Source organism: Cotesia glomerata, linkage group LG7, assembly GCF_020080835.1.
Source record: "Cotesia glomerata isolate CgM1 linkage group LG7, MPM_Cglom_v2.3, whole genome shotgun sequence".
Classification (NCBI taxonomy): Eukaryota; Metazoa; Arthropoda; class Insecta; order Hymenoptera; family Braconidae; genus Cotesia; species Cotesia glomerata.
This window is the reverse complement of record NC_058164.1, coordinates 22,117,672-22,142,184: the sequence shown is the minus strand read 5'-3', so window position 1 is coordinate 22,142,184 and position 24,513 is coordinate 22,117,672. Positions and strand designations below refer to the sequence as shown.

The 24,513-nt window shown below is 36.0% G+C and overlaps 4 protein-coding genes across 6 annotated transcripts; 3 read left to right on the top strand and 1 right to left on the bottom strand.

Annotated features, from left to right (window-relative positions):
• Positions 1-1,830: 1,830 nt before the first annotated feature.
• On the bottom strand, positions 1,831-18,135 carry LOC123268663 (leucine-rich repeat-containing protein 15-like). Of its 2 annotated transcripts, none has more exons than XM_044733960.1 (5): positions 17,980-18,135; positions 6,135-6,372; positions 4,249-4,560; positions 3,392-3,724; positions 1,831-3,300 (listed from the first exon to the last, which is right to left on the bottom strand). In XM_044733960.1, the coding sequence occupies exons 2-5, from the start codon at positions 6,369-6,371 to the stop codon at positions 1,954-1,956; spliced, it is 2,229 nt and encodes a 742-aa protein (XP_044589895.1). In that variant the 5' UTR covers position 6,372; positions 17,980-18,135; the 3' UTR covers positions 1,831-1,953. The 2 variants fall into 2 exon arrangements, with proteins under 2 accessions (XP_044589895.1, XP_044589894.1); XM_044733959.1 differs by lacking the exon at positions 17,980-18,135 and adding an exon at positions 9,846-10,637.
• Positions 6,617-9,846, top strand: LOC123268718 (IQ and AAA domain-containing protein 1-like). 2 transcript variants are annotated; one of them, XM_044734047.1, is made up of 3 exons: positions 6,617-6,795; positions 7,071-8,478; positions 9,353-9,846. In XM_044734047.1, exons 1-3 carry the CDS (start codon positions 6,659-6,661, stop codon positions 9,707-9,709), a joined length of 1,902 nt encoding a protein of 633 aa, XP_044589982.1. In that variant the 5' UTR covers positions 6,617-6,658; the 3' UTR covers positions 9,710-9,846. The 2 variants fall into 2 exon arrangements, 1 of the variants encoding a protein (XP_044589982.1); XR_006510271.1 differs by lacking the exon at positions 9,353-9,846 and having other exon boundaries at positions 6,865-7,128.
• Positions 18,136-18,576: 441 nt separating the features above from the next.
• LOC123268676 (cytochrome P450 9e2-like) lies at positions 18,577-20,567 on the top strand. Its single transcript, XM_044733986.1, has one exon. The coding sequence runs from the start codon at positions 18,705-18,707 to the stop codon at positions 20,226-20,228; it is 1,524 nt and encodes a 507-aa protein (XP_044589921.1). The 5' UTR covers positions 18,577-18,704; the 3' UTR covers positions 20,229-20,567.
• Positions 20,568-20,700: 133 nt separating this feature from the next.
• Positions 20,701-24,489, top strand: LOC123269754. The gene is made up of 2 exons (XM_044735589.1): positions 20,701-22,557; positions 22,913-24,489. Exons 1-2 carry the CDS (start codon positions 21,054-21,056, stop codon positions 24,442-24,444), a joined length of 3,036 nt encoding a protein of 1,011 aa, XP_044591524.1. The 5' UTR covers positions 20,701-21,053; the 3' UTR covers positions 24,445-24,489.
• Positions 24,490-24,513: the final 24 nt, after the last annotated feature.

Genomic DNA, 24,513 nt, shown 5'->3' with positions numbered 1-24,513 from the left:
CATCGCGGTTGGAATCATTCGAAAGGGCTTCGCAAAACTTAGATTTACTGTAAGTTGAAACCGATTCGGACCAGTAGATTTCGAGAAATTACAAAAAAAGTTGTTTTTTTTTTCATTTTTTTGAAATATCTCCGAATTGGCTGAACCGATCAACTTCAAAAACTAATCAGCTCTTAACCTTGAAACCCCGCATCGATCGCCACATAGAGCGTCAGAATCGGTTGATATGTCCGTGAGATATCGTTGTCGAAAAAAATCGAAAAAAGTGTTTTTTTGCAATAACTTCGAAATTTTTTATCAGATCAATTTTTTTGTTTTAAATTTTTTATAAAGCTCAAAAAACCACATCGATCGCCGCCTACCGCGTGAAAATCGGTTGATTTATTGAAAAGTTACTGCAGTTTGAAAATTAGAAAAATCGAGTTTCATCGTATTTTGATAAGACTTTTGAGCTCGAATAGCTCAAAAGCATAGCAAAGCTATATCTTTGAGCTCGGAGAGCTCAAAATAACACATAAATTGTATTTTTGATCTCGAAAAGCTCAAAAACGTCATAAGTGCAATTTTAAGTGCCTAGGTATGGAATTAGCGGGAAGTTGCAGGGATGGCCTTCAGGGTCAACCGTTTTTCTAATTTTTTTTTATTATTTCATCTGACTATTATTTTTATAACTTATAAAAGGTTAATATGTATTATTATATTAAATTTATTAATTTTTTGAATTTTTATAAATATAGAAAAATATGTATGTATTTTCATAAAATAATCATTGTTACTTTTTTTTAAATAAATAAAATCAATAACTATAATGTTACACCTAAGGTAAATTAAACTTTTCAAATTTTTTAGCGTATGCGCGTCTCATACTTTTTTCGCGGCTCACGAAACTTGCGTTGTTGCCACAGTTTTATTAACGTATCTCTTCCTCACCTAAAGTCTGGTAAATTTTTGATTACTTATTAATAAATGTCTCTGAAACTGTGTGGTAATTAACAATGAAGTTATTTTCAAAAAATTGTTTAGTTGTTAGTTAACGTTACTTTAGTTTTTTAAAAGAATCCTAAGAAAAGTTTCTGAGATATAAAAATGTTTGTAGGTAAACTTTTTGATATCCCGTATATACCGCAATGTATAAGAGCGTTCAAAACTCAAACTTTGAAATTAAATATCTCTGAAACTAGATGGTCAAAAATTTTTAAATTGCGCCAATCGACGCAGAATTATAGGAATATTAATCTGCCAAAATTAAAAAAAAAAATCCTAAGAAAACGGCTCTGGTGAGGGTACTACCTTAATTGGCTTGAAAAACTATAGATTTTTTTATTTTTACTTTTAGATCAGAATTCGTTAATTTTCAGTCCAAAATTTTTAAGACTTTGATTCTAACCAAAAACGTAAGAAAAATAAAAAAGCTAATATATGTAAAAACCCTGAATAAAAAAAAAAGTATTAAGACAAAGAAAAAAGAATTGAAAAGTATTGGATTGACTAGAAAACCAATACTTTTCAATACTTTTTTCTTTATCTTATTACTTTTTTTTTATCAGGGAATTTTTCGTTGAATTTTTACTTAAAATTTCTAATTTTGCTATTAGCGAATCTAGTTGGAAGGAATAGACTAAGTAAGAAAGGGAACAAAGACTAGGTAGTGGGGGAAGCGACTCCGTCATTCCAATTCTAGCTGTCAGCCAGAGCGCATCGTGGTTTTCTTACATCTAAGCGCTATTATAGACATTAATTAATAAACAATACAATACTTAATATTAAATCAATGTATTTATCAATATAACTTTAAAAATATCGTTAATAATAAAAAAAACTATGTACAAAATCCTCATAAAAAAATAATCGGTTATCAGGCACTAAATAACATTATTAATGTACACTTCAACACTTATCCTAATTTTAATTATAAAATTAAAATTCAAATTATTTACAAACAAAATCTATCATTCAGACTTTAGTGGTAGCGAGTAACTTAATATAATGCGCTTTGTGAGTAATCTCAAGCTCCTGCGCAGGCATAAAACACTGAGTTTGAATCTGCGGAGCTTTAACTTTCTTGATCAAGCTGCGAACGAAGACAACCACCGTAATGAACAGCAAGCAAGACACCACAACAATCACCAGAATTATCATTTCGAAGCTCTGCTTGACAGCCTGGACTTCAACGCATCTGGACCTGCCGTTGGACTCGTCCAAGCGTTCATCATTGAAGCTGGCGCAGACTTTATACCTCCCAGGAATGAGTCCAGTCATTTCAGCGTAGGCTAGCGAGCAATTGAGCTTCTTCCTGTGCAGCGGAACTTCTCCAGCGAAGACAATAACGAACAGTTCGCAAGAATTGGCTTCATATGAAGACAAGCTGATGTCAACATGGAGAAAGCCTTGCTCGGACACGTTGACATGGACTCCAGTGATTCTTTGTCCATCCTGACGAACTGCGGGGAGAACCGTTGAAGAAATGCTGGAGACGTTGGTGGTCATATGGGACTCTTCTAAGGTGATGATGTCGCTGCATCCCAGACCCAGGGACAGGTCTTCGTGGTCAGACGGGACCAGGAGGACTACGCAGTACCTGTACTTGTGACCGATCTGGAGGTTCAACGCTGGAATAGTTACCGACAGTGAACAAGGATTCGCCATGAATCTTGAATCACAGTGCAGAGTTTTCGACTCAATCTCGACTTCAGAGCTTCCGGTAGCTTCGTAAACAATTAGACTATCGCAGGTGTAACTTTCGCTGCAAGGCTCAACGTTCCACAGGATGTTAACTCCCGATTTGTCATAGCGGAACTCCTTGAGCGTCAATTGGGCTCCAGCTAGCGGGACTTTGGTCATCAGAGGAGGTGTAGGATCACCACAGAGCAAGCTTCCTGGTGACACCTGGACCAGGATTCCGTTCTCCAGAGCAGGGGGCGTTGCGCAGACTGCGGAGTTCTTCTCTTCTTCATCAAGTGGTGAATTGCTGAGCCAGTTAGCGAAGTCTAGAAGAGTGCAATCACAGTTCAAAGGGTTGTCTGCCAGAGACAGCCGCTTGAGCTTCAGTTTCGAGGTTGGCACATCACTGGACACCATAGTGATGTCGTTGTCGTCGAGTTTCAGGTCTTGGAGGCTCGTCAGGGGAATCACCAGGTCTGCTGTCAAAGAACGTAAGAAGTTATGGGTCAGATCCAAGGTCACCAGGTTCTCTAGGTGTGCCAACGAAGCGCTAGAGACTGCAACGATCCGATTGCTGGCCAGGTCCAGGTTGGTTAATGTTGACAAGTACTTGAAGGAATGATCCTCCAGGACGTCAATCTACAAAAAGTTGTTTTTAAGTGAATTACTTGGTCGGAAAATTTTTTGCAGGAATCGAAATTCCGTATTGAGTTATTACAAATTTTGTTACCTGATTGTGGCTCAAACTAAGGTAGCTGAGGTTCTTCAGCCCAACAAGCGCTCCCTGCTGGACATTAATAAGTTCATTCTCCGAAAGAGTTAGGAATCTCAATTTGGGCATTGATGGGAGTAAATTGGGTCCCAGGGGCCCAATAAGTAAGTTACTAGATAGATCCAGTTCTTCGAGATTTTTCAATCCACGGAGCGCAGATAATGCTGAAACGCTTAATCGGTTTCCGCGCATCTTTAACGACCTCAGCTGCTTCAACGGGCCAAACGCTTGTGGAGACAATTGGGACAATAAATTTTCGCTAAGATCCAGGTATGTCAGACTAGCGAGACTCTGGAACAAAAAGTAATATATACTACATATATATCTATATATACATGGATGGATGGGTGGATTATAAGTCGGTAGAGAAAAAACCAGAGTATATTCTTAATCAAATGATTTAATTGTGGGAATCAATGCTAATAAGTTTAAAAGCTATATCACGAAGTCCGTTTAACTGAATTAATATCTTCTGGGAGTTGGTTGATTGACAGACGGACTTTTATTATGTTATGCCCGTAAAAAAAGGGACACTGGACTTAAATTGATCGTATAACTCAAAAACAACTTGTATTGTGTTGTATTCTACTGAATCTGATTGATTAGACTGACAAAAAAAAAGAAAAAAAAATTTTTTTTTAATTATGTTATAAATCCGGCATTAGTTTTTGCAATTGTAAGAATTGTTAATATGACCATGATCACTAATCAGATCATATAATGCTATTTATACGTTGTTAGTCATAAGTTCTGTTAAAAGTCCTTTGTGTTGATTGGTACAAAAAGATAATTGGCGTGGTCAAATATTTACTCACTTTGAAAGAGTTTGCTTCGAGCGTGTGTAATTTGTTAAGAGACAAATCGAGCCTGTCTAGTCCATTGAGTTGGGCTAAGGCCAAAGTAGGAACAGACTCCAAAAGATTATTGGGCAACCCGAGTGCCTGGAGTGGCCGGACCAAGCCGGTAAAGGCATTGTCATTCACGCGCCTCAGTTCTCCAGTTGACACCACCAACCCGTGAAGAGCCACGTCTTGTAGAAATTCCGCCGGGAGCGTTGAGATTCCTGTAACGGTTACATCCAGAAGGGAGATCGCTCCTTGGCTGCTTTTTAGATGGGAGTTTATTGTCTGGAATAATAATTAATTACTTGTCATAAGATGAATAGTCAACAAACAACTTCAACGAATGACTTGAATTGCACGCCTAATAACGCAAAGCGCTCGACTTTTGCTTTACTAAAATCAAGCAATTTTCCGAAGTGAAAATGTCTCTATTTTATTCATATATATAGCACTTAAATAATCATATAAATACACATATGTCAAGAAAAAACACTCGTTTTAACGCATTTGATATTTTTCAAAGACATTTATTTTATTTAAATCGTTTATTTGAGAAACCCTATAAGTCAAATTTTTTTTTCGAAATCGGGTTTATTGCATTTTTCGGTTCTTTGAATTTCCCCTCGCGTATACCAGCACCAAAAAATATTAAATCCGTGTTCAAGACCTAGCCAATCGGTCGAAACAAATCTCGTTTAGTTGAGAAACCCCACAAGTCAGTGACTTATGGAGTTTTTTTAATAAATGTTCAATTTAAAAATTCCAAAAATAAGATTCTTTTTGTTTTTTTCCAAAAAAACTTTTTTTTGAATAAAAAAATTTCAGTTCAATGCAAAATACTTGAATTTTAATAATGTATGTAGTACACTGAGAAAAAAAAATACTATTATTAAGAAAATTTTCTTGATACAAGAATTCATGTTCTTAAAAATTTTCAAGAATATATATTCTTAGCTCAAGAACTTGTTGAATTGATTGAAATAATTTTTACTTAAGTTTACTTATTTTAAATAAAGCTATTCTCTTTACCTATCATTATCCAAAGATAAATATTGATGCTCTTCTCTTTAGAAATTAATAATTAATAATAATAAAATATTTGATCGTCATCGAATTTCTTGAACCATCAAGAAATTGTTAATTGAATAAAAGTATTTTTTTTTCTCAGTGTATTAGTTTGATAAAGTTAAATTAAATTATTATTTTATTGTTTAATGTGATTTTACTGACTTTAGTTTTAAAACAATTGATTGTCAGATAATTAGAAACTAACTTTATTGTTAAATACTTATATTCTAATGAGTTTGGCAATATTCATTTAATGGTTTAAAATTAAAAATATTTTGTTTTTTTGTTGAATCTGATTTCACTGATTAAATTCTGAAATTAATGATTACCAAATAAAAAGACATAATATTCACTGTTAAATACTTTGATTTTGATAATTTTCGCAATTTAAGTTTTATAAAGTTAAATTGTGATTTGTCGTAAGTTAAAATAATTTTTTATTGTTAACTCTAAGTTTACTAATTTGAGTTTAAAAATAAATGATTATTTATTATTATTTTTGTTAATTGTAATTCCAATACATATCTTTTACTTTATTTCATGGATATAATAAATAATTGACGGAGAAAAATTGATAAATTAATGATTTTATTACTATTTTGTTCGTTTTGGTGAGAAACCCCATAAGTCAATCAATGGCGCAAAATCTTTGCATCTATAATTAAAGCACAATTTGTTGAATTGTCTATTTAATACAAATAAGTCAGTAATAAGAATGTTTCTTAAAAATAAATGGACTTTTTGAGGCGTGCACTTTTGAATTTCCCAAACTTCATAGTTTAAACACAAACCTGCAGAGCCGTCCGGTCTCCGGTGCACCGCAAAGTGTGAGGAAAATCGCAGGAACACTCAACATTTTTTTTCGTTATATTCGGACACTCCCACGGACTATCAAATTTTTCCGTCTGGAACGACAGAGGCTCTGAAGTTGAAGAAGAAGTAGCCAGTGTAGTGGAGCTAGTTGCGTCTTCCGCGGTAATTTCGAAAATCCACAGCAAGAGCAGGATCGCTCGGACTGTAGTCGGCATTCTGTAATGACAAAAACAGTATTTTTAAACAATTATCACAAAAGGTGTGTAAAAATGATGACAAAAATCCCGCGCCATCCGTCTTGCATCCTGCAAACCGTGAAATTCTCCCTTGACGTGAGAATGCCGCCCGAAAAGGAAAGGACGATTTCATTTGTCTAGAACCTTGATCCATAAATCAATCCCCGCTCCTAACTCAATTGCGGCCAACTTCACTTTCTGTCTTTCTGAGATAACATTCTACTACTAAAATACTAATATCTAACTTGTAATCAAAATTATCCAAGATGTCTGATAAATTCTACGATAATCTCTGGCTGGAAACCAAAGAAAAAATCAAGCAAGTCATAAACCAGGACATGAAGGTGCAAAAAAATCCAGAATCGGAAGAAACTTTGAAGCAGATGATTCTGGTATTTTTCAGGTTAGTAATCTTTATAATTAATCACCTTCATCATAAAGCTTCCGAATTTCAAACTAAATTTTCTGCTAGGTATCGCCGAATAGTATCTTCACTACTTCAATGTTTCTTCCAAACCATCCCCCGCAAAAAGCTTGAAGTGATTGAGAAATTCCTAGGCTGCTCGATCGCCCGGATGCTGGAATACAAGACCCAACTTAGGAAATACGAGTGGGTTTGCTGGAATTCAACTCATTAAATTACTCAACAATTAGCGTCAACGTGGGTTATTTGTGCAGGTGGCCAGGAGACTTGCTAATCGAAATGAAGCTCACACCCGATGATATTGACATACCAATCCCCAGCAAGCGCAAAATCCAGCAGTCGAGGTCAGAAAACCAATTGGCGAAAGCTGTCTTGATGATCCAGAAGCACGAACGAGCCCGGGCTGCAAGGAGAAAGTTTTCTTCCAAAGTAGATCCCCAAGATCGAAGATCAATTGGATTTGAAGACCTGGACAAGTTCTGCAAAGCTGTGGTCACTGTCCAACGATTCTGGCGAGGGTATCATGCTCGCAAGCTTCTGAGACACCAAAAGGAACGCTTGGATGAAGCGCTAGGGCTAGTTCCTGGGGTGAGGGACACTAAAGTGTTGAACAAAGACCAGGAAAACTTCAATCGTAGGCTGGGATTGCAGGCCCAGGTGCAAGAAGGATCAAGGGATGAAAAGAGGATTTTCGAAGAAATGGAACCTGGACTGATGGAGGACATCACCGACGAGCTTCGGGAGTGGTTCAGGGTCTGGTACCAGGAGGTAGGTCACTTTGGAACCTTCCCACCGGCTGATCAAGGAGGTTCAGTTCTGATTGTCACTGAACAGGCGGGACAAGTGGTACTGATTGAGGGACCGGGTCCTGAATTGGACAGACCAGAGTCTGAAGCTCTAGACACTCTGGTGCGACTTAGTGGACAGTGTTTGGAGGATTTGGAGCTGAATGACGATGTTTACTATCAAGTTCAACTGGAGGCGCGGAGGAAGGTGGATGAGTTGATGAGGGAGGAGTTAAAGCGGCTGAACAAGGCCCTGGTGAAGGACTTAAAGAAAAACAAGGTCAAGTCCGAGGTTCCTAAGCCCAAGAGAAAGAAGAGGAAGAAGAAGAAGAAAGGGGTAGATGGTAGCAAAGTTAAGGAGATGTACGACGAATTAGTTGGAACTGGAATCATCCGGAGCTACCCGATCACTAACTGGGACCAGTGGGTTGGAGACACTTCTTATAAGTGGAAAGATATGGCCAGGAATGCTCGCTTAGGAGACGTCAAAAGAGCGGTGATCGATCACTGTGTTCTTCCTTTGATAACCAAGGAGGCCCACAAATTAGCGCCTCTGATAAGATCGGTCTGCATTGCCGGGCTACCGGGCTCGGGAAAGAGCATGCTGGCGAACATAATCTCCAGCTCAACAGGCGCTATTCTAATGGACCTGACACCAGGTAATTTAGACGGCTACCGCGGGAAGAAGAACGAAAAGAGACTCGTAAAAATGGTAATCGCCGTCGGGAGATCCTATCCTCAGGCTGTAATTATTTTGATCGATGGCGGAGATAAGCCCTGGTGGAGGAAGCTGCCACCGGAGGATAAAGAAGCCAAGCCGAAGAGGATCAAAAAGCTGCTGAAGAAGATTAGGAAGTCTATAAAACTTGGGGACCAGGTAGGTATCGTTTTATTTGCGAGTATAGGAGACAAATTGTTATAGGTTAACATTATCTTAATTGGTAGGTAATTAGATAGAGTTCGGATGATTGATCAGCGGAGAATTTGATATTAGGAGCTCGGTTAGGTTTATGTTTATTAATCAAGCATGTCACATCGCTGGCTGGTTAATCAGGGTCTCAGACGGTGGGCACACGGGTTTAAAGTGTTATTTGTTTGTTTATTATTATACATTATCATTATATGTCTTCTTTTATTTATCTGAACCCGTGAATAGAGATAGCCTGAGAAGTTGTCTCGATTCTTCACTTCCCACGCAAGTTTATGGCGTCGATAACCTGTCGGCTCACTGCGGGCGGCCTTGGACATATGCAATCTTAAATTGAATACTTTTTTATCAACAATTACTCTCTAAGTGGTCGAGTGTTTGCAAACCTAATTAACTAACGTCATCTTTTGATTTTTCAAAAACTCCAATTCACGGACTCTTTTTTTAATTCAAATTCTGGGTAAACTATAAGAGATACGGAAAAATTACTTAGGACCTATCTTATTGAAAATTAAATTTCCTACAAGAAAGTGTCTTATAATTTTCTATATCTCCCATAGTTAACTCACAAATTAATCATCAAATTATCAATATAAACCTTGTTAAATAAAAACAAACTTTTTCAGCGCTTTATGTTTCAAATTCAAATTCAAACCAAAAAATAAGAGATACGGAAAAATTACCTGAATTCTTTCTTGTATAAAATTAAATTTTCTACAAAAAAAAGGTCTACAATTTTTCCCTATCTCCTAAAATAAAACCACAAATTAATAATCAAATGATCGATTTTAAATTTGATGACTAAAAAGCAAAACTTTTTCAGCTCCTGATCCTCGGCCTGGCCTCAGCACCCTGGAAGACATCCAAACCCTTCTACAATTTCTACACCACTTTCATCGTGATCCCTCCAGCGGACCCCAGCTCGCTGAACCTCTTCTACCAGCAGACCCTTTCTAAGCACTCAACTTTCCCTGAATTATCCTGTCTCTCCCGCGTCTCCAACTACCCCCTGGGCACCGTCCAAAAAGCCATCGAAGCTCTTCCCCCGAACACTAAAACCCAGCTCCCACTCACCCTCGCCCGCGCAATCTCTGCTGAATTAACATATTCGAATCCCACGCAGCTCTCAGCTATTAAGCAATTTAAAAAATTCGAAAGTAAGACCAAAAAACAAAAGTAACAACTTTATCGCCATTTTAGTTAACCCCCGACAAGTTACTAAATAAGTCCCGGCAGCTCTTCTCGCCAGGTAGCTTTTTTGCCACCCTGTCGTCCCTAACATTTTATTCCTTTTTCCTTCGTTCTTAGCTTCTTACCTTTTGTCGCGTGGTCACTATTTATTCTCCAAGTTATTTCTCCAAGCCGTATCTTCACTGCTATCTTCACCAGATACACCTTTTAGGTTCACCGTTGTAGCAAATCGCTACACCCTTGTCCTCCGAACTTCCCTCTCTTGTCAACCATCGCTATTTTTTCACAATTCTTCACTAATGCACCACCAAACAATTTCACCAAATTCAAATCCAAATTACGAGGATAGACTTTGATATTGATATTGATTCAGATTTAGATAAACCGAAGAGCGAACGGATGATGAAGAAAGGTGAAACGTAACTAAACGTGGTCGTGGAGCGGGGCCTGGCTGGATACTGTCCAGTAGAATGGTCATGATATCGAGGAGGGATGGAGTGTCTTTTTCCACTTAACTCTTAACTCTTAACTCTTGGTTGTCTTACTTCTTAGCTCGCCTCCGCATATGTCCACCTCCTCCTTAGTTGTCTCGGTCTTGGTTTCATTCTGGAGGACTAAGACCAACATAACACGGTCCTTTCCCCACCGGCAGAATAAGGAGCCAGAGATATTATAGATCTCTCTTTCTCTTGCTGAAGAGCCGTCTCTGTTTGTATCTGGTGTCCCACGTCGTTGCCCGTTTCCACATAGCATACCCATGTATGGAACACACGACGTTCTCCGGTCCTACGCCCACTTACGGAGGCTACGCAACACACGCATCCAAGTGAGTGTATGTGTCAGTGTGTGGGGACTTACACCACACACTCTATGGACAGTCCCACGAAATCTCAACTGGTATCGCCGCTAACCGTTTATACTCGATGCTATATACTTCGACTCGGTGTCTTCCTACAAGTACATTAAGCATTTTTAATCGTGGGAATGTACACACTTATTTTTTTCAAGTCATCTTCTATTGGATTGATTTTTTGAGGCTCACGGGTTCGAGTATGCTCAAGTTAAGCAGGGAGTTTGGGTTTTGGAACTATGATGATTCGAGGCACAATAACTTGATTTTTTGGCATACTATGAATTTATTTAAAAAATTTGGATTTTTAAAAATTTCTAAGGTCTTAAATCGCCTAATTAATTATTGATGAAAAAATGAAATTGGGTACTTTTGAAATTTGAATGTATTGTGACCTAGATAATGTAATCCCGAGTAAAATGAACCCCAACAACCCCTATTAATCATCAGTCATTCATAGGATTAACGGCATTAATATTTTATTAATCAATTAATCAAAAATCGACCTGCGCCGGATCAAGTCAAGCGACGGCTCATTTTACGCAGAAATACAAGAGGTTTTCAACTATCTTAATTACTTTGTTGAAAAATTAACAAGACATGTTTTTTATTATCAACAACTATCATAAATGGGTCTCATTATATTGAAATAAATAAATAAATATTAAATTTATTTTTTCATCTGCTACAAATCAATAACTAATTCATTAGAATTTCTGAAAGTATTATAAACAGTCATCCAAAATAAAACTGACGACCTATAAAGAAATAAATTACAAAATTTGAGGTTAAAGTACTAATTAAAAAAATTTTCAGTATCTCAAATTGTTTTTTCAATGATTAACAAAAAAATAAAACTGTTTATTTTTAAAATCCACAGACACTGCGACCTAGATAATGAAATCCCGAGTAAAATGAACCCCAACAACCTCAATTAATATCGAATCCTTCATAGAATTAATGGCATTAATCAATATTTTATTAATCAATTAATCAAAAATCGACCTGCAGCGGATCAAGTCGCGTGATGACTCATTTTACGCAGAATTTTAAAAGCTTCTCAACTATCCAACTTATTATATCCGAAACCAATTATTTTCCGAAATTTTCTACAATAATCGTCGAATTTCAATAAAAACAAATTCAATAATTTTTGAAAGCAACGATCTTTGATAAACAAGAAAAACTAAGAATTCATTCAGTTTCATAAAGAGTACCAATGGAACTCTTCTCTCAAGCGGAATAAAAACCCACAACTGGGTGTAGATGACAATGAACAAATCCGCCCACATGAGCATCCATAAAATTACACTCATTCGTTTCATAATTAAGTGTCCATCTGAAGAGGTGAATATTTAAAAAAATTCACAGATTTCTCGTGTCGGAAATAAGAGGTGACAAAACAAAAAATCTTTGAGCAAAATAAACTGCATTTCGTGGGCTAAAACGCGGCATAAATCCACGAAGCAAACACAACTTAGCGATATATAACTGTGACACTTTCGTCATATAAAAGTTTTATATTGCATCTGTGTGCTGGTGCGGGGACTACTACTATACTCGGCTGGGTAATCCTGGACACGTGTGGGAGATCAAGAATCAGCATATGTGAAGCCCAAGACTATAATAATGAATGAAACGGGCTCTCATTTTTTTGCCGCCATACTATACTAGCGTAACTAAGTATAAGTATACTTATACGATCTGGCATCACATAAGAGGCCCGAAAAAATAATAAGAGGGACTTAACTCATACTATTAGCTCGAAAAAGAATGAATGAAAGTTTACTTTGAATACCCTTTCCCCCACTCCTTGCTTTCCTCTTCAACCTCCCCCTCCTCCTTAACCGCAGCGCGTGTTGGCGCCCCTTCCGTAATTTATACGGAATTTCATAGTAGTAGTGAAAGGACAGTGTTTACATTATATATATCGAACTGGGCCTAGAATTTAAGCGATTAAGATCTCAACTCATTTTTTTTTACGATTTATATATATAGTAGGCTATCTTAATCGGATTTCGGGGTTTATTGGCTTATAGACAGACATTTATTTCACACTTATTTTGAATAAACAATCTTTGGAGAGAAATTAAAATAATTTTATCGATTGCAAGGAAAAATAAGGAGATTTATACTCGAAATATTGAAATCTTTGGTAGCTCCTACATTACGAAATACAAACCGGGCTGCTGCCCACGCAAGTTTGTTGATTAAAGAAAGTCGTTTTACTGTTTTAATAGTAAATTACCGGTATTTGTGTAAATTATCAGTTAGGAAAGAAGGAAAATATTTTAGTTTCTTTAATTACATCTTCGTTTTGCTGCACAGAAAAAAAAATGAACTTGAATCAAGTAAATAATTTTGAAGAATTTCATCTTCTTGATTTGAATAAAAAAATTCTTAAACTAAAAAATTTTTTTTGGTTTAAGTAAATTTTATTTAATTCAAAAATTTTTTGTCTCGATTCAAGACAATGAAACTCTTCAAAATTATTTTCTGGATTCAAGAATTTTTCTCTTGATTCAAATTAATTTTTTTTCAGTGTGGAATGAAAGATTTTTCAAAGTTACTACACTGAAGATAAATTTAACTTCAAGACGAAAATTCTTGAACCAAGAAAAATTTCTTAATTTAAGAATTTTTCTACTCAAATCAAGAAGATAAAGTTCTTCAAAATTATTTACTTGATTCAAGTATTTTATTTTCTGTGTAAAAATTTTATTTCTATATTATAAAATAGATGAAAGTCTTGAAGTTAGTCAAAGGTCGAAACTCGCAAAAAACGGGCCACGATTCATTATTGGTTGAAATTTAAGGGCGCGCGTAGCGCGCTATTCAAATTTCTAGTAAAATAAGAAAATAGAGTTGATTTTAAGTACACTTAATGAATTTAAAAAATAATATACCCGCATTGTTGGATTCTCTGAGCAAAAATGAATTCCAGTTACAAAACTTTTAGTTCTATATTTTAGATATTTTGTTCTTAGAAATATTTATTTCAGAAAAATAGAACATTTTATTTTATTAGTTTTGAAATTTGAAAAACACATTTGAGGCACATTTGTGCAGCTAGAATAAGAAAGCATGTATCGACTTAATTTAATGACCTTAGGTACCTGAGATGTATAAAGGACTCCTTATTTTACTATGTACAGTACAACCAAATATTACGGTCTTAGTTAAGGTAGTTGTAGCGTGATAGGCATTTCAACAGAAAATTATGAAATTTTTTTTATTGAAAGATAAATATATTAATAATTCACTACCAAAATTTCAGATCAATTGACCGCACCGTTTTTGAGTAATTAATTTTCGAAATTGTATCTTTTACACGTAGCGGTATAGAGAGATGATAAAGTTAGTATGAAATCTTTGGCCCACTCGAGTGGTATGGAAGATTTCATACTAACTTTACCATCTCTCTATACCTCTACGTGTAAAAGATACAATTTCGAAAATTAATTACTCAAAACCGGTGCGGTCAATTGATCTGAAATTTTGGTAGTGAATTATTAATATATTTATCTTTCAATAAAAAAAATTTCATAATTTTCTGTTGAAATGCCTATCACGCTACAACTACCTGAAGATGAATAATTTGTGTTTTACTAAGGACAACACAGAAGGTTAGACCTCACAATAAAATAGTTTTAATATTATAGTTAGCGACTAAACTCTGTCAAGTAACAACACTTGTCTCGATACGATTATTTTAAAATAAAGATTCCATTTGAATCACGCTATTTTTTAACAATATATAGTTTTCTTATTATTTATTATCGATCCTATCCATAACTTCCTACACGCGTAAAAAATTATTTATAATATAATAATTAATTATTTACCCTGAGGAATTTATATTTTGATACAAATATAAATTTCTAAGAAATTCTGAATGAAATCATAAAAAATAATTTTATCAAATAAATGTAGTTATAATTGCAGTAGAAAATTGAATAAAAATATGATATTTTAAGCTTATGCTCAAAAAAAAAATTTCTTCTGAAGAAAATGAGCAACGTTGTAATAAGAAATCTATTTGTTGAAAATTTTAAACAATTTTATTTATTAGCTGAAGAAATAAAAATTTTTCTCACAAAAAAATTTTTTTTAAATTTGAGGAAAAACAATTGTGGATTAAAATTAACAAGTAGTCTATCTGAAATTGCTTTTTTCCAAAGCTAGAAAATTTTTTTCGTGAGAAAAATTTTTATTTCTCCAACTAAAAAATAAAATCCTGAAATCAACAAATTAATGACATATAACAACATTACTTATTTCTATCAATAGAACTTTTTTCTGTGTAATAAAATGTTTTTTTGTCCAGAATTTTAGCCGGTTTTTGATAGAAAATTAATAAGACGTTCAATTTAATAACCCTTTAGATAAAATTTATCAAAATTTGATAACTTAGTGTAATTAAACGTTACATAAAGAAAAAATAGTAAGTTATTAAATATCTTTACTAGTTATAAAATTTAAAAATAAATGAGGAAACAAATAAAAATTAATTATAGGATCGTTAATAGCATCGTTAAGTTAATTATATAGTATCGTTATAAATCATTAAAAGTAAAGTGTCAGATGACATGTTGTAAGATTATCGATGCTAACGTCTTACAATAAGAATTTAATAAATAGAAACAATAATGTCGAAATTTTATTTAGTATTTTTCGTTTTGCTTAATGTAATTATGGTAACAAGCTATGTTGTTCATAAGTGCAAATTACACGGTGTTGTAAGTATAAAATATCAATTTTAAAAATAAAAATTAAAAATACTATTACAGGTAATTCAAGTAATTTTTTATTAAATTTACCTATTTTAGTGTGAAGACTACGTCAATTGTTGCTCGAATCAATGTCAAATATTAGGAAATGTGGCAAGAACTCCAATCAAACAATGTGTACCATATTCATATTAAATCTAAATGTTTTAATTAATTTACAAAAAAACTGCAGAAAGCCTTGCTCATTATAACAAGACACTGCAATTTAAAAATTTTATTTCAATATCATTTTTTTCTTTTGTAGAAATATATTCGTTGATTAAAATGTTAAATTGGACGATAATTTGTTAAATACTTAACAAAATTAAAAACTAATTGGAAATTTTGCTAGTTAAAAAAATGATTTATATTTTATAACTTAACTTAGCTGACAACTTAATTTAGCTGACACAAGTTTTGTATGCAAAATTACTAACAAAATGCATATCACACAATTTATCTTAAATTTGAGTTTGTAAAAATTAATTATATTTTTCGAGAAAATTTGACTTGGGAACATTAAAGCAAATTTTGATAAAGATTATTTTGGTTCTTATTAGTGAAACCTTATGTAAAAAGTAAAAATAATGAACAATTAACATTATTACATTTAATTAAATAAAATTTATTACTTAAATGTTATTAAAATTAATTTTTATAGGGCAATTTTTAGAATTTGTTAACAAATAAATTATTATACAAAGAATTCATCAAAAAATGCTACTTGTAAAAATTGAAAAAAATATTTATGCAATTTTTTTTTTAGTATAAAAATTTATTTTTTGCATCAAATTGATAAAAAAGACTATATTGATTTTTTTAATTTATAAATTTGCAATTTTTACTTTTTAATTTTAATCAAAGGTAAATTTTTTATTACTAGAACAAATATAATTTTTTTTTTAACAAATTTCACTCCAAAAGGATTCAATCAATTAAAAATCCACTCCCCAAACTTTTTACAGTGTTTCAAACCAAATATTTCCTGAAATGTCCATTTATAGCCGTATCAGAAAATTTTTTTCACGAGGTATTAATTGTCAAGTCTACAAAAAGAATTGAACTGAAGAAAGAAGACACTAATTTCAGCCTTCTAGGATTTTTAAAAAATTCTAAACTATATAATAAGGGTAAAAGCCCCAATAGATGATCATGTACCAGTATATGATCACTCCATGTATTTGTATACCTATATTTGTGAATATAGATATACAGATACATGGAGTGATCATATACTGGTACGTGATCATCTATTGGGGCTTTTACCTTACGTGAAAAAATATATGCTTAGTTATAAGCTAAAGCGATAATAAACTGATTTCTAGGCAGTAAAAATAAATAAAAATAGCATAGTACATCCTCGAATCGAAGATGAACCTCGGATCTCGAAACTCGTTTACAACCCAGTCCGGAGTTATTCACAGAAATGGAAGATAACTGTTTGCGCTTACAATAAGGATAAGTACAAATACAAATGTACATCGCCATCCAGATGGGAGATCAAACGTCAACTCCTCGCAAAAAGTTTAATCAAACCGGCTATTAGCCGACTAGACTCGATCCTACTCGGCTCTTAGCTCTTACACTGGATGCGTAAGCCATTTTTTATGTCCGAGCTGGGTTGTCTGCTGAATTAATGATTAGCACAAACATTTTCCAACGCATTCCCACGATATTTTTTATAATTACCAAGAGAGTCGGCTATTTTAGGACACTATTATTATCATCATATTCTTGGATAGAAAATCCAAAAGTACACACCAGTGTAAAAAAGAAAAACAAAAAACTGTACAAATGCTCTGAAAGAAAAAATTTCTTTTGAAAAAAATCGGCATTGTTGTGACAAGAAATTAATTTTTTGAAAATATTAAACAATTTTACTTCTTAGTTAACGAAATTTCTTGTTAAAAAAATTTTTTTTGATTTGGAAAAAAAAATTTTAGATAGACAACTTGCGAATTTTAATCTAAAATTGTTTTTTCCAAATCTAGAATACTTTTATTTTAACAAGAAAGTTATTGTAAAAAAATTTTTTATTTCTTCAGCTAAAAAATGAATTGTTAAAAATTTCAAATAATTTAATTTTTTATTACATTGCTCATTTAAAAAAAAAAAAAAAAAAAATCTCTTTGAATATACTGTCGGGAAGCTAATTACATTATAAATCACTAAAATTGGAAGGTTTTGTTAGTGAAGTGTTAAAAAACTATCCAAAAACTTTTGGGAAGAACTCTACTTCAAATTTCAAAGATTGAAGATTTGAATAAGCATTTAAGAACTCTTTTTATGGTTTTTAAGAATTCAAACTGTTCAAACTATAAAAATCATTCAATATATTTTACTCTGGCACTATGTAAAATAGTTCCTCAAATGGCTTGTATACATTATTTATTTATCCACAATGATCTATGAACCAATTAGCGAAAAAAAATATTCCGCGCTAACTTCTTTCCAGCTTTTTATAACCCTGATTCAGAAAGATGATTTAAAATTATTACCTTCATGTTTATTGTATATCTATGTAGTATTCAAATCAGATGCTTTTAAATTATTTTAGATCATTTCAAATTAGATTTCTTGATCAGAGAAGACTATTTCTTTTTAAGATATTATTGAAGATCATCTAGTTAGCTTTCTTACCAGCATATCTTAGATGATAACTTCCGTTGATTATATAGAGCTCCGTAGTGTCGACAGCAGCTAATCGTGATCTATAGATCCTTCGCATCGTCACTAGTCAACTGCAAACACTACAACGATGCCTTTTTACGTAAGATGATAACATTCACTTATATCATCGTCATTTACAGAATATAGAACTGTCTATTCACCGCAATTAAGTTAGCGTGGAAATTCAATAAAATTTATCAAACCAAATATCAAAAAATTGCTCCTTAAATGCTCTTTCAGAATCCGTAATTGCTCCAGTGATTAGATAATTATTTAATTAAATATTTGCAATAAAAATTACAAAAATGGTTTCCCAAAAATTCCGTTTGAATATTACGTCGTGATCTCGACAACCCACTTATCATATCAAGCAGACGATGCCAATCATAATTATGTCATCATAACAACTGATTGCTCCTGATAACACCAACAAAAATCAATTTTTTCATTGAATCTTCCTATCAGTACTCTATATTGCTACAATAACAAATTACAATACTTTTTTCATAGAAATAACAAGCAAACTCTCATCTTGTTTAAAAATCAGACTGGTGTATCTTGGATCATTATGAAAAATTACGCTGATGTCATCTGGCGCTTGATTACTCCTGAGTGCAAAGTGGGGGACTGTCAATGAATTGCAACTGCAAACTCCAGTACATCGCAGTTCTTCCGCGTGATAATACCGCAAAAGAATGGACATTTCATGGACAATAATTCTGGGCAGCATAATCGGCTTGCTGTTCCTGCTAAACTATATCTTATCGAGAGAAAGAAATTTTGCGAAATATGGAATGCCTTTTGTTCCAAAACATTCTATCTTCTACGACATCATTCAGGTTCTGCTGAAGAGACTCTCTATCGTCAACCAAACTCTGAAAGTTTATTGGCATGATGATGCCGCAAAGTACATCGGCTACTACGAGTTCTCCAAGCCTGTCATCATGATCCGTGACCCTGAACTTCTGAAGAGCATCACAGTGAAGAACTTCGAGCACTTCGTGGACCACCGTAGCTTTGGCGACCCTGAAATAGAGCCTCTGTTCAGCAACAACTTGTTTGTTCTAAAAGGCGACAAGTGGCGGGAAATTAGGACGCTGCTGACTCCTGCTTTCACTTCTGCAAAAATGCGTGCCATGTTCAAGCTGATGTCTGAGTGTGCGAACAATTTTACCGAGTCGTTGTTGGAACAGATCCAAAAGACCAACGAGTTCAACTCGAAGGACATCTTCAGCCGCTACACTAATGACACCATCGCAACCTGCGCATTTGGGGTCGCCGTAGATTCAATGAAGAAGCCGAAGAACGACTTCTACGTCCTGGGTCGAAAAGCCACCAACTTCGAAGGAATCCAGATGCTGAAGTTCATTATCACGATGAGCTCCCCGAAGCTGGCCAAGTTTCTCCGCTTGAAGCTCTTCAATAAAGAAGTGGATTCGTTCTTCCTGAAACTGGTCCGTGATACTATCACAACGAGAGACGAGAAGGGGATTCACCGACCGGATATGATTCAGCTGATGATGGAAACCCGGAACCAGGAGCCAGGATCCAAGAAACCAGAGCTGTCAATCGAGAAGATGACATCCCAGGCCTTCATTTTCTTCTTCGCGGGCTTCGATACCACTTCAACCTTAATGAGCTTCGCCGCCCACGAGATTGCAGTGAATACTGAGGTCCAGAAGAGACTCCAGGGAGAAATCGACGAGGTTCTGGAGAGAAGCGATGGGGATCCAAGCTACGAAGCTATCAATGCAATGCAGTACCTTGAAGCAGTCGTTTACGAAGCGCTGAGACTGTATCCAGCTGCCGTCGCGGTAGATCGCGTGTGTACCAAGGATTTCGAACTGCCTCCTGCTGTTCCGGGAGCCAAGCCTTACATGGTCAAAGAAGGAGACGCGTTGATCCTTCCCATGTGGGCAGTTCACAGAAATCCCCAATACTTTCCTGATCCGGAGAAGTTCGATCCTGAGAGATTCTTGGGGGATAAGGAAGCGCTTCACAGTCCGGCGTACTTTCCTTTTGGAGTTGGACCCAGGATGTGTATTGGAAACAGGTTTGCCATTTTGGAGACCAAGGTTCTGTTCTTCCATCTCTTGGCCAAGTGCACCATCAAACCTGCTAAAAAGATGAAATTGCCAATGAAGATATCCTCGAGTTCTGTCGCTGTCACTGCTGAAGGAGGATTTTGGCTGGAGATTCTTGCCAGGAAAGGTGTATAGTTAGTGAAGTTTAAGGGTTGGTGCATTAAAGTGTTTGTTGGATGTGTTTATGAAATATCTTAATAATGTTGGAAGCTATCAAGTTTTTAACTAATTTATAAGTGCTTTTGTAAAAAAGTGATAATAATCACTTCAGCAATCGATTTTTCAATTAAATTTTTATATACGCAATAACTTTCAACCTTCTGTGTAAAAAAGTTACATTTGAAGGTGAAACTAATCATTGATCACTAAAAAAAGATAAGAAAAAAGAAATAATTCTGATAGCATAATTTTTTAACCAATTATCAATTAAGGTTGATGTCAACAATAAAGAAATATATTTTTTCACATATGTCATTATCGAGTAATTTTTTATACAAACAAACCTATTAATAAAAAAATTATCTTGTAGTCTAGATACGTTTGACCTTCAATAGCGAAATCAAGCCGCTACGAAAGATTCGGTAACATTAATAAGAATTTACAGAGCGCCTCCTCTACTATAATCTTCATCCAACGAAAGGAAGGGAAATGTTCCTTCTCGCTCACACTTCTGCGGAGAAAGAGCAGCATTTTCCCCCTCTACTACAGAGTGGGAGAAGTCGAACTAGAGTTGAACGAATTTACAGGAGTTCTACTTCCACTGTAATTCCCCACACCAGGCAAGTATCTCAATTGATGAATGTTGAGGTTGCTGACGTAATGGATTCCACTTGACACAGCCTAATGCGCAGCAAACATAATGCATCCACATGCTACCAAGGTCGACTACTAAACCGCTATTTATGTCAGTTATAGTTTAACTTGAGCAAATAACCGATTATTTAAACCAAAAGCGTAAAAATGTATCTAATTTTAACAATCGCGTGTGCGTTCGTTACATATTTCCTATTTTTTCGGAAAAACTACTTCGCAAAACTTGGAATTCCCTACAAGACCCCTTTTCCCGTGCTAGGAAACATGTGGAAAATCATATTCCGAAGATCAACCGGTGTGGATGTCATCACCGAAATATACAATTGCAACTCGGAAGCTAAATACGTCGGGATCTTCGAGTTCTCAGTCCATGTGATAATGATCAAGGACCTGGAGCTGATAAAAGATATCACGTTGAAGTACTTTCACCACTTTGTTGACCACCGTGCCTTCATGGATCCTGAAAGAGAAGCTTTGATGGGCAACAACCTCTTTTCCCTTCACGGCGAACAGTGGCGGAAGGTCAGAACTCTGCTAAACCCAGCGTTTACATCCAGCAAGATGAAGAGAATGTTCATGCTGATGTCAGAATACGCTAAGACTTTCTCCGGTTACTTGGTAAATCAATCACGGAAGGGGTCCATTGAATTTAACTCTAAAGACATCTTCACCCGGTACACCAATGATGTGATTGCTACTTGTGCCTTTGGAGTCTCCGTGGACTCGATGGTTAATCCAGAAAATGATTTCTACGTTTTCGGGAAGAAAGGAACCAGTTTTGATGGTATCAAAGCGCTGAAGTTCTTCCTATCGAGGTCCTTTCCATGGCTAGCGAAGCTATTTCGTGTGAAAGTCATTGAAAGGGACGTAGAAACCTTTTTCTACGACCTCGTGAGAGAGACAATTGCAACCAGAGACGAGAAGGGGATCTACAGACCAGACATGATACAACTGATGATGGAAACCCGCGGAAATGATCCTGGATCCAAGAATCCGGAGCTCAGTATCGAAAGCATGACTTCCCAGGCCTTCATTTTCTTCTTCGGAGGCTTCGACAGCACTTCGACGACTATGTGCTTTGTGGCTCATGAAATTGCAGTGAACCCCGAGGTCCAGAAGAAGCTCCAAGAAGAGATTGATCAGGTTCTAAATGAAAGCAATGAAGATCCTAATTACAAGGCCATCAACGGAATGCAGTACCTTAATGCGGTTATCAGCGAAACCCTTCGGAAGTATCCTACCCAGGTTTCTGTAGACAGGATTTGCACCAAGAGCTTCAAACTGCCACCAGCCTTGCCGGAGTTGCAACCTCTGGTGATGAAACCTGGGGACTCCTTGTGGATCCCAACCTGGGCGATTCATCGAGATGACCAGTACTTTCCGAATCCTGATAGGTTTGATCCAGAAAGGTTCATGGATAAGGATAGCTTAAACCACTCGGCCTTCATGCCCTTTGGAATCGGCCCTAGAATGTGCATCGGGAACCGCTTCGCCCTTCTTGAAATGAAGGTCATGTTCTTTTACGTTCTTGCAAAGTGTAGCATCAAGATTTCTGACAAGATGATCATGCCGATGCGACTGAGCAAAACCAGTGTGACCTTGATGGCAGAGGGGGGATTCTGGCTGGAGATACACCCGAGAGTGATTGTCTAATCGAGTGTCAAGTGCATCACACGATATATATTGGCTAGCAAAAAATGGGTTACATTATCATCTTTCCGAGATTAATTGTTCCTAACATTAGTAGTAGAAAAAAAAATGAAAATTTGCATAATATGAATTATTTAGACGACAGCACTCCCTAAACTATTCACGCTTAATTAGCATGAAAAATAATCAATCAAAATAAACATACAGATAGAAGATTACCGCGTATGATGCAATTGAGCATGTGAAGTGGGATGACTTGCAACAGGTCTTGACGCAAGGTCACTCCTTCCCGCTGCTGCAAAATAATAAGTAATACCAGTTATCACTCGATGATCGCGCGTGTCAGTGTCATTAAGTGCATAACATGTTAGAAGTGTCGCTATCAACGGTTTTAGCTGCTTTAGCTGGGCTAGTTGTTATTTACTATTTCTTCTCTCGCGAGAACTACTTTGACAAATATGGAATTCCTCATCCTAAACGATTGGCAATTTTTGGAAATATGGCCCCGCTCATTTTCCAAAGAGAGACATTCGTAGGGCACATTTCGAATATCTACAACATGTTCAAGGAGCCTAAGTACGTTGGGTTCTACGACTTCGGCATGCCAGTGGCGATGATCAGAGACTTGGACTTGATAAAGAGCATCACAGTGAAGCACTTCGATCACTTCATAGACCACCGGGGATTCACTGACCCTGAAATCGAACCTTTGTTCGGAAACAACTTGTTTTCTCTGCGAGGTGACAGGTGGCGGGAGATTCGAACCCTCCTGACACCTGCGTTTACGTCCAGCAAGATGAAGGGCATGTTCAAGCTGATGTCAGAGTGTGCCAATATTTTTACTGATGCTCTGGTGAAGCAGGTTAAAGATAGAGCTAATGAGTTCAGTTCTAAAGACATCTTCACACGTTACACCAATGACGCCATCGCCACCTGTGCATTTGGAATAGCAGTGGACTCGATGAAAAACCCCGACAACGACTTCTACGTCCTGGGTCGACAAGCCACTACCTTCGAAGGCCTCAAGTCGCTCAAGTTCTTTCTGATTCGCTCGTTTCCGCTGATAACGAAACTGTTCCGCATGAAGTTGATTGACACCAAATGTGAGGAATTCTTCTACAAGCTAGTTAAAGACACGATCGCCGCCAGAGACGCTCAAGGAATCACCCGACCGGACATGATCCAGCTGATGATGGAGACCCGCGGCAACAAACCTGGATTCAAGACTCCAGAACTCAGCATTGAAAACATGACTTCGCAAGCCTTCATCTTCTTTTTCGGTGGATTTGATAGCACAGCGACCACGATGTGCTTCATGGCCCACGAGATAGCGTCCAACCCTGATATCCAAAAGAAGCTCCAGGAAGAAATAGACCAAGTACTTGAAAAGGAGAATGGTAACCCCAGCTACGAGTCAATCAACAGAATGCATTACCTTGACGCTACCGTGAACGAAACTCTGCGTCTTCATGCGATTGGTGTAGTCATGGACCGAATCTGCACCAAAAGCTATGAACTACCACCAACTGTACCTGGAGCCAAACCTCTGATGCTAAATCCTGGAGATAATATTTGGATTCCCATTCACGCCATCCATAGAGACCCGCAATACTACCCGAACCCGGATAAATTTGAACCGGAGCGATTTATGGATGATGAAAAAGACACCTTTAATCAGGCTGCCTACATGCCCTTTGGTATTGGGCCCCGGATGTGCATTGGAAACCGGTTTGCTCTTCTGGAAATCAAGGTACTGTTCTTCTACCTTCTTGCCAAGTGCAATATCACTCTTTCCAAAAAGATGATTCTGCCGATGAGACTTAGTAAGAGGAGTTTCACCCTGATCGCCGATGGCGGGTTTTGGTTAGATATCCAACCACGGAAATGATCAACGTCTTTGTATGCTTTCTAAATAAAATACTATTCATTTTAACTAAACTGTTATTTATTTATGACT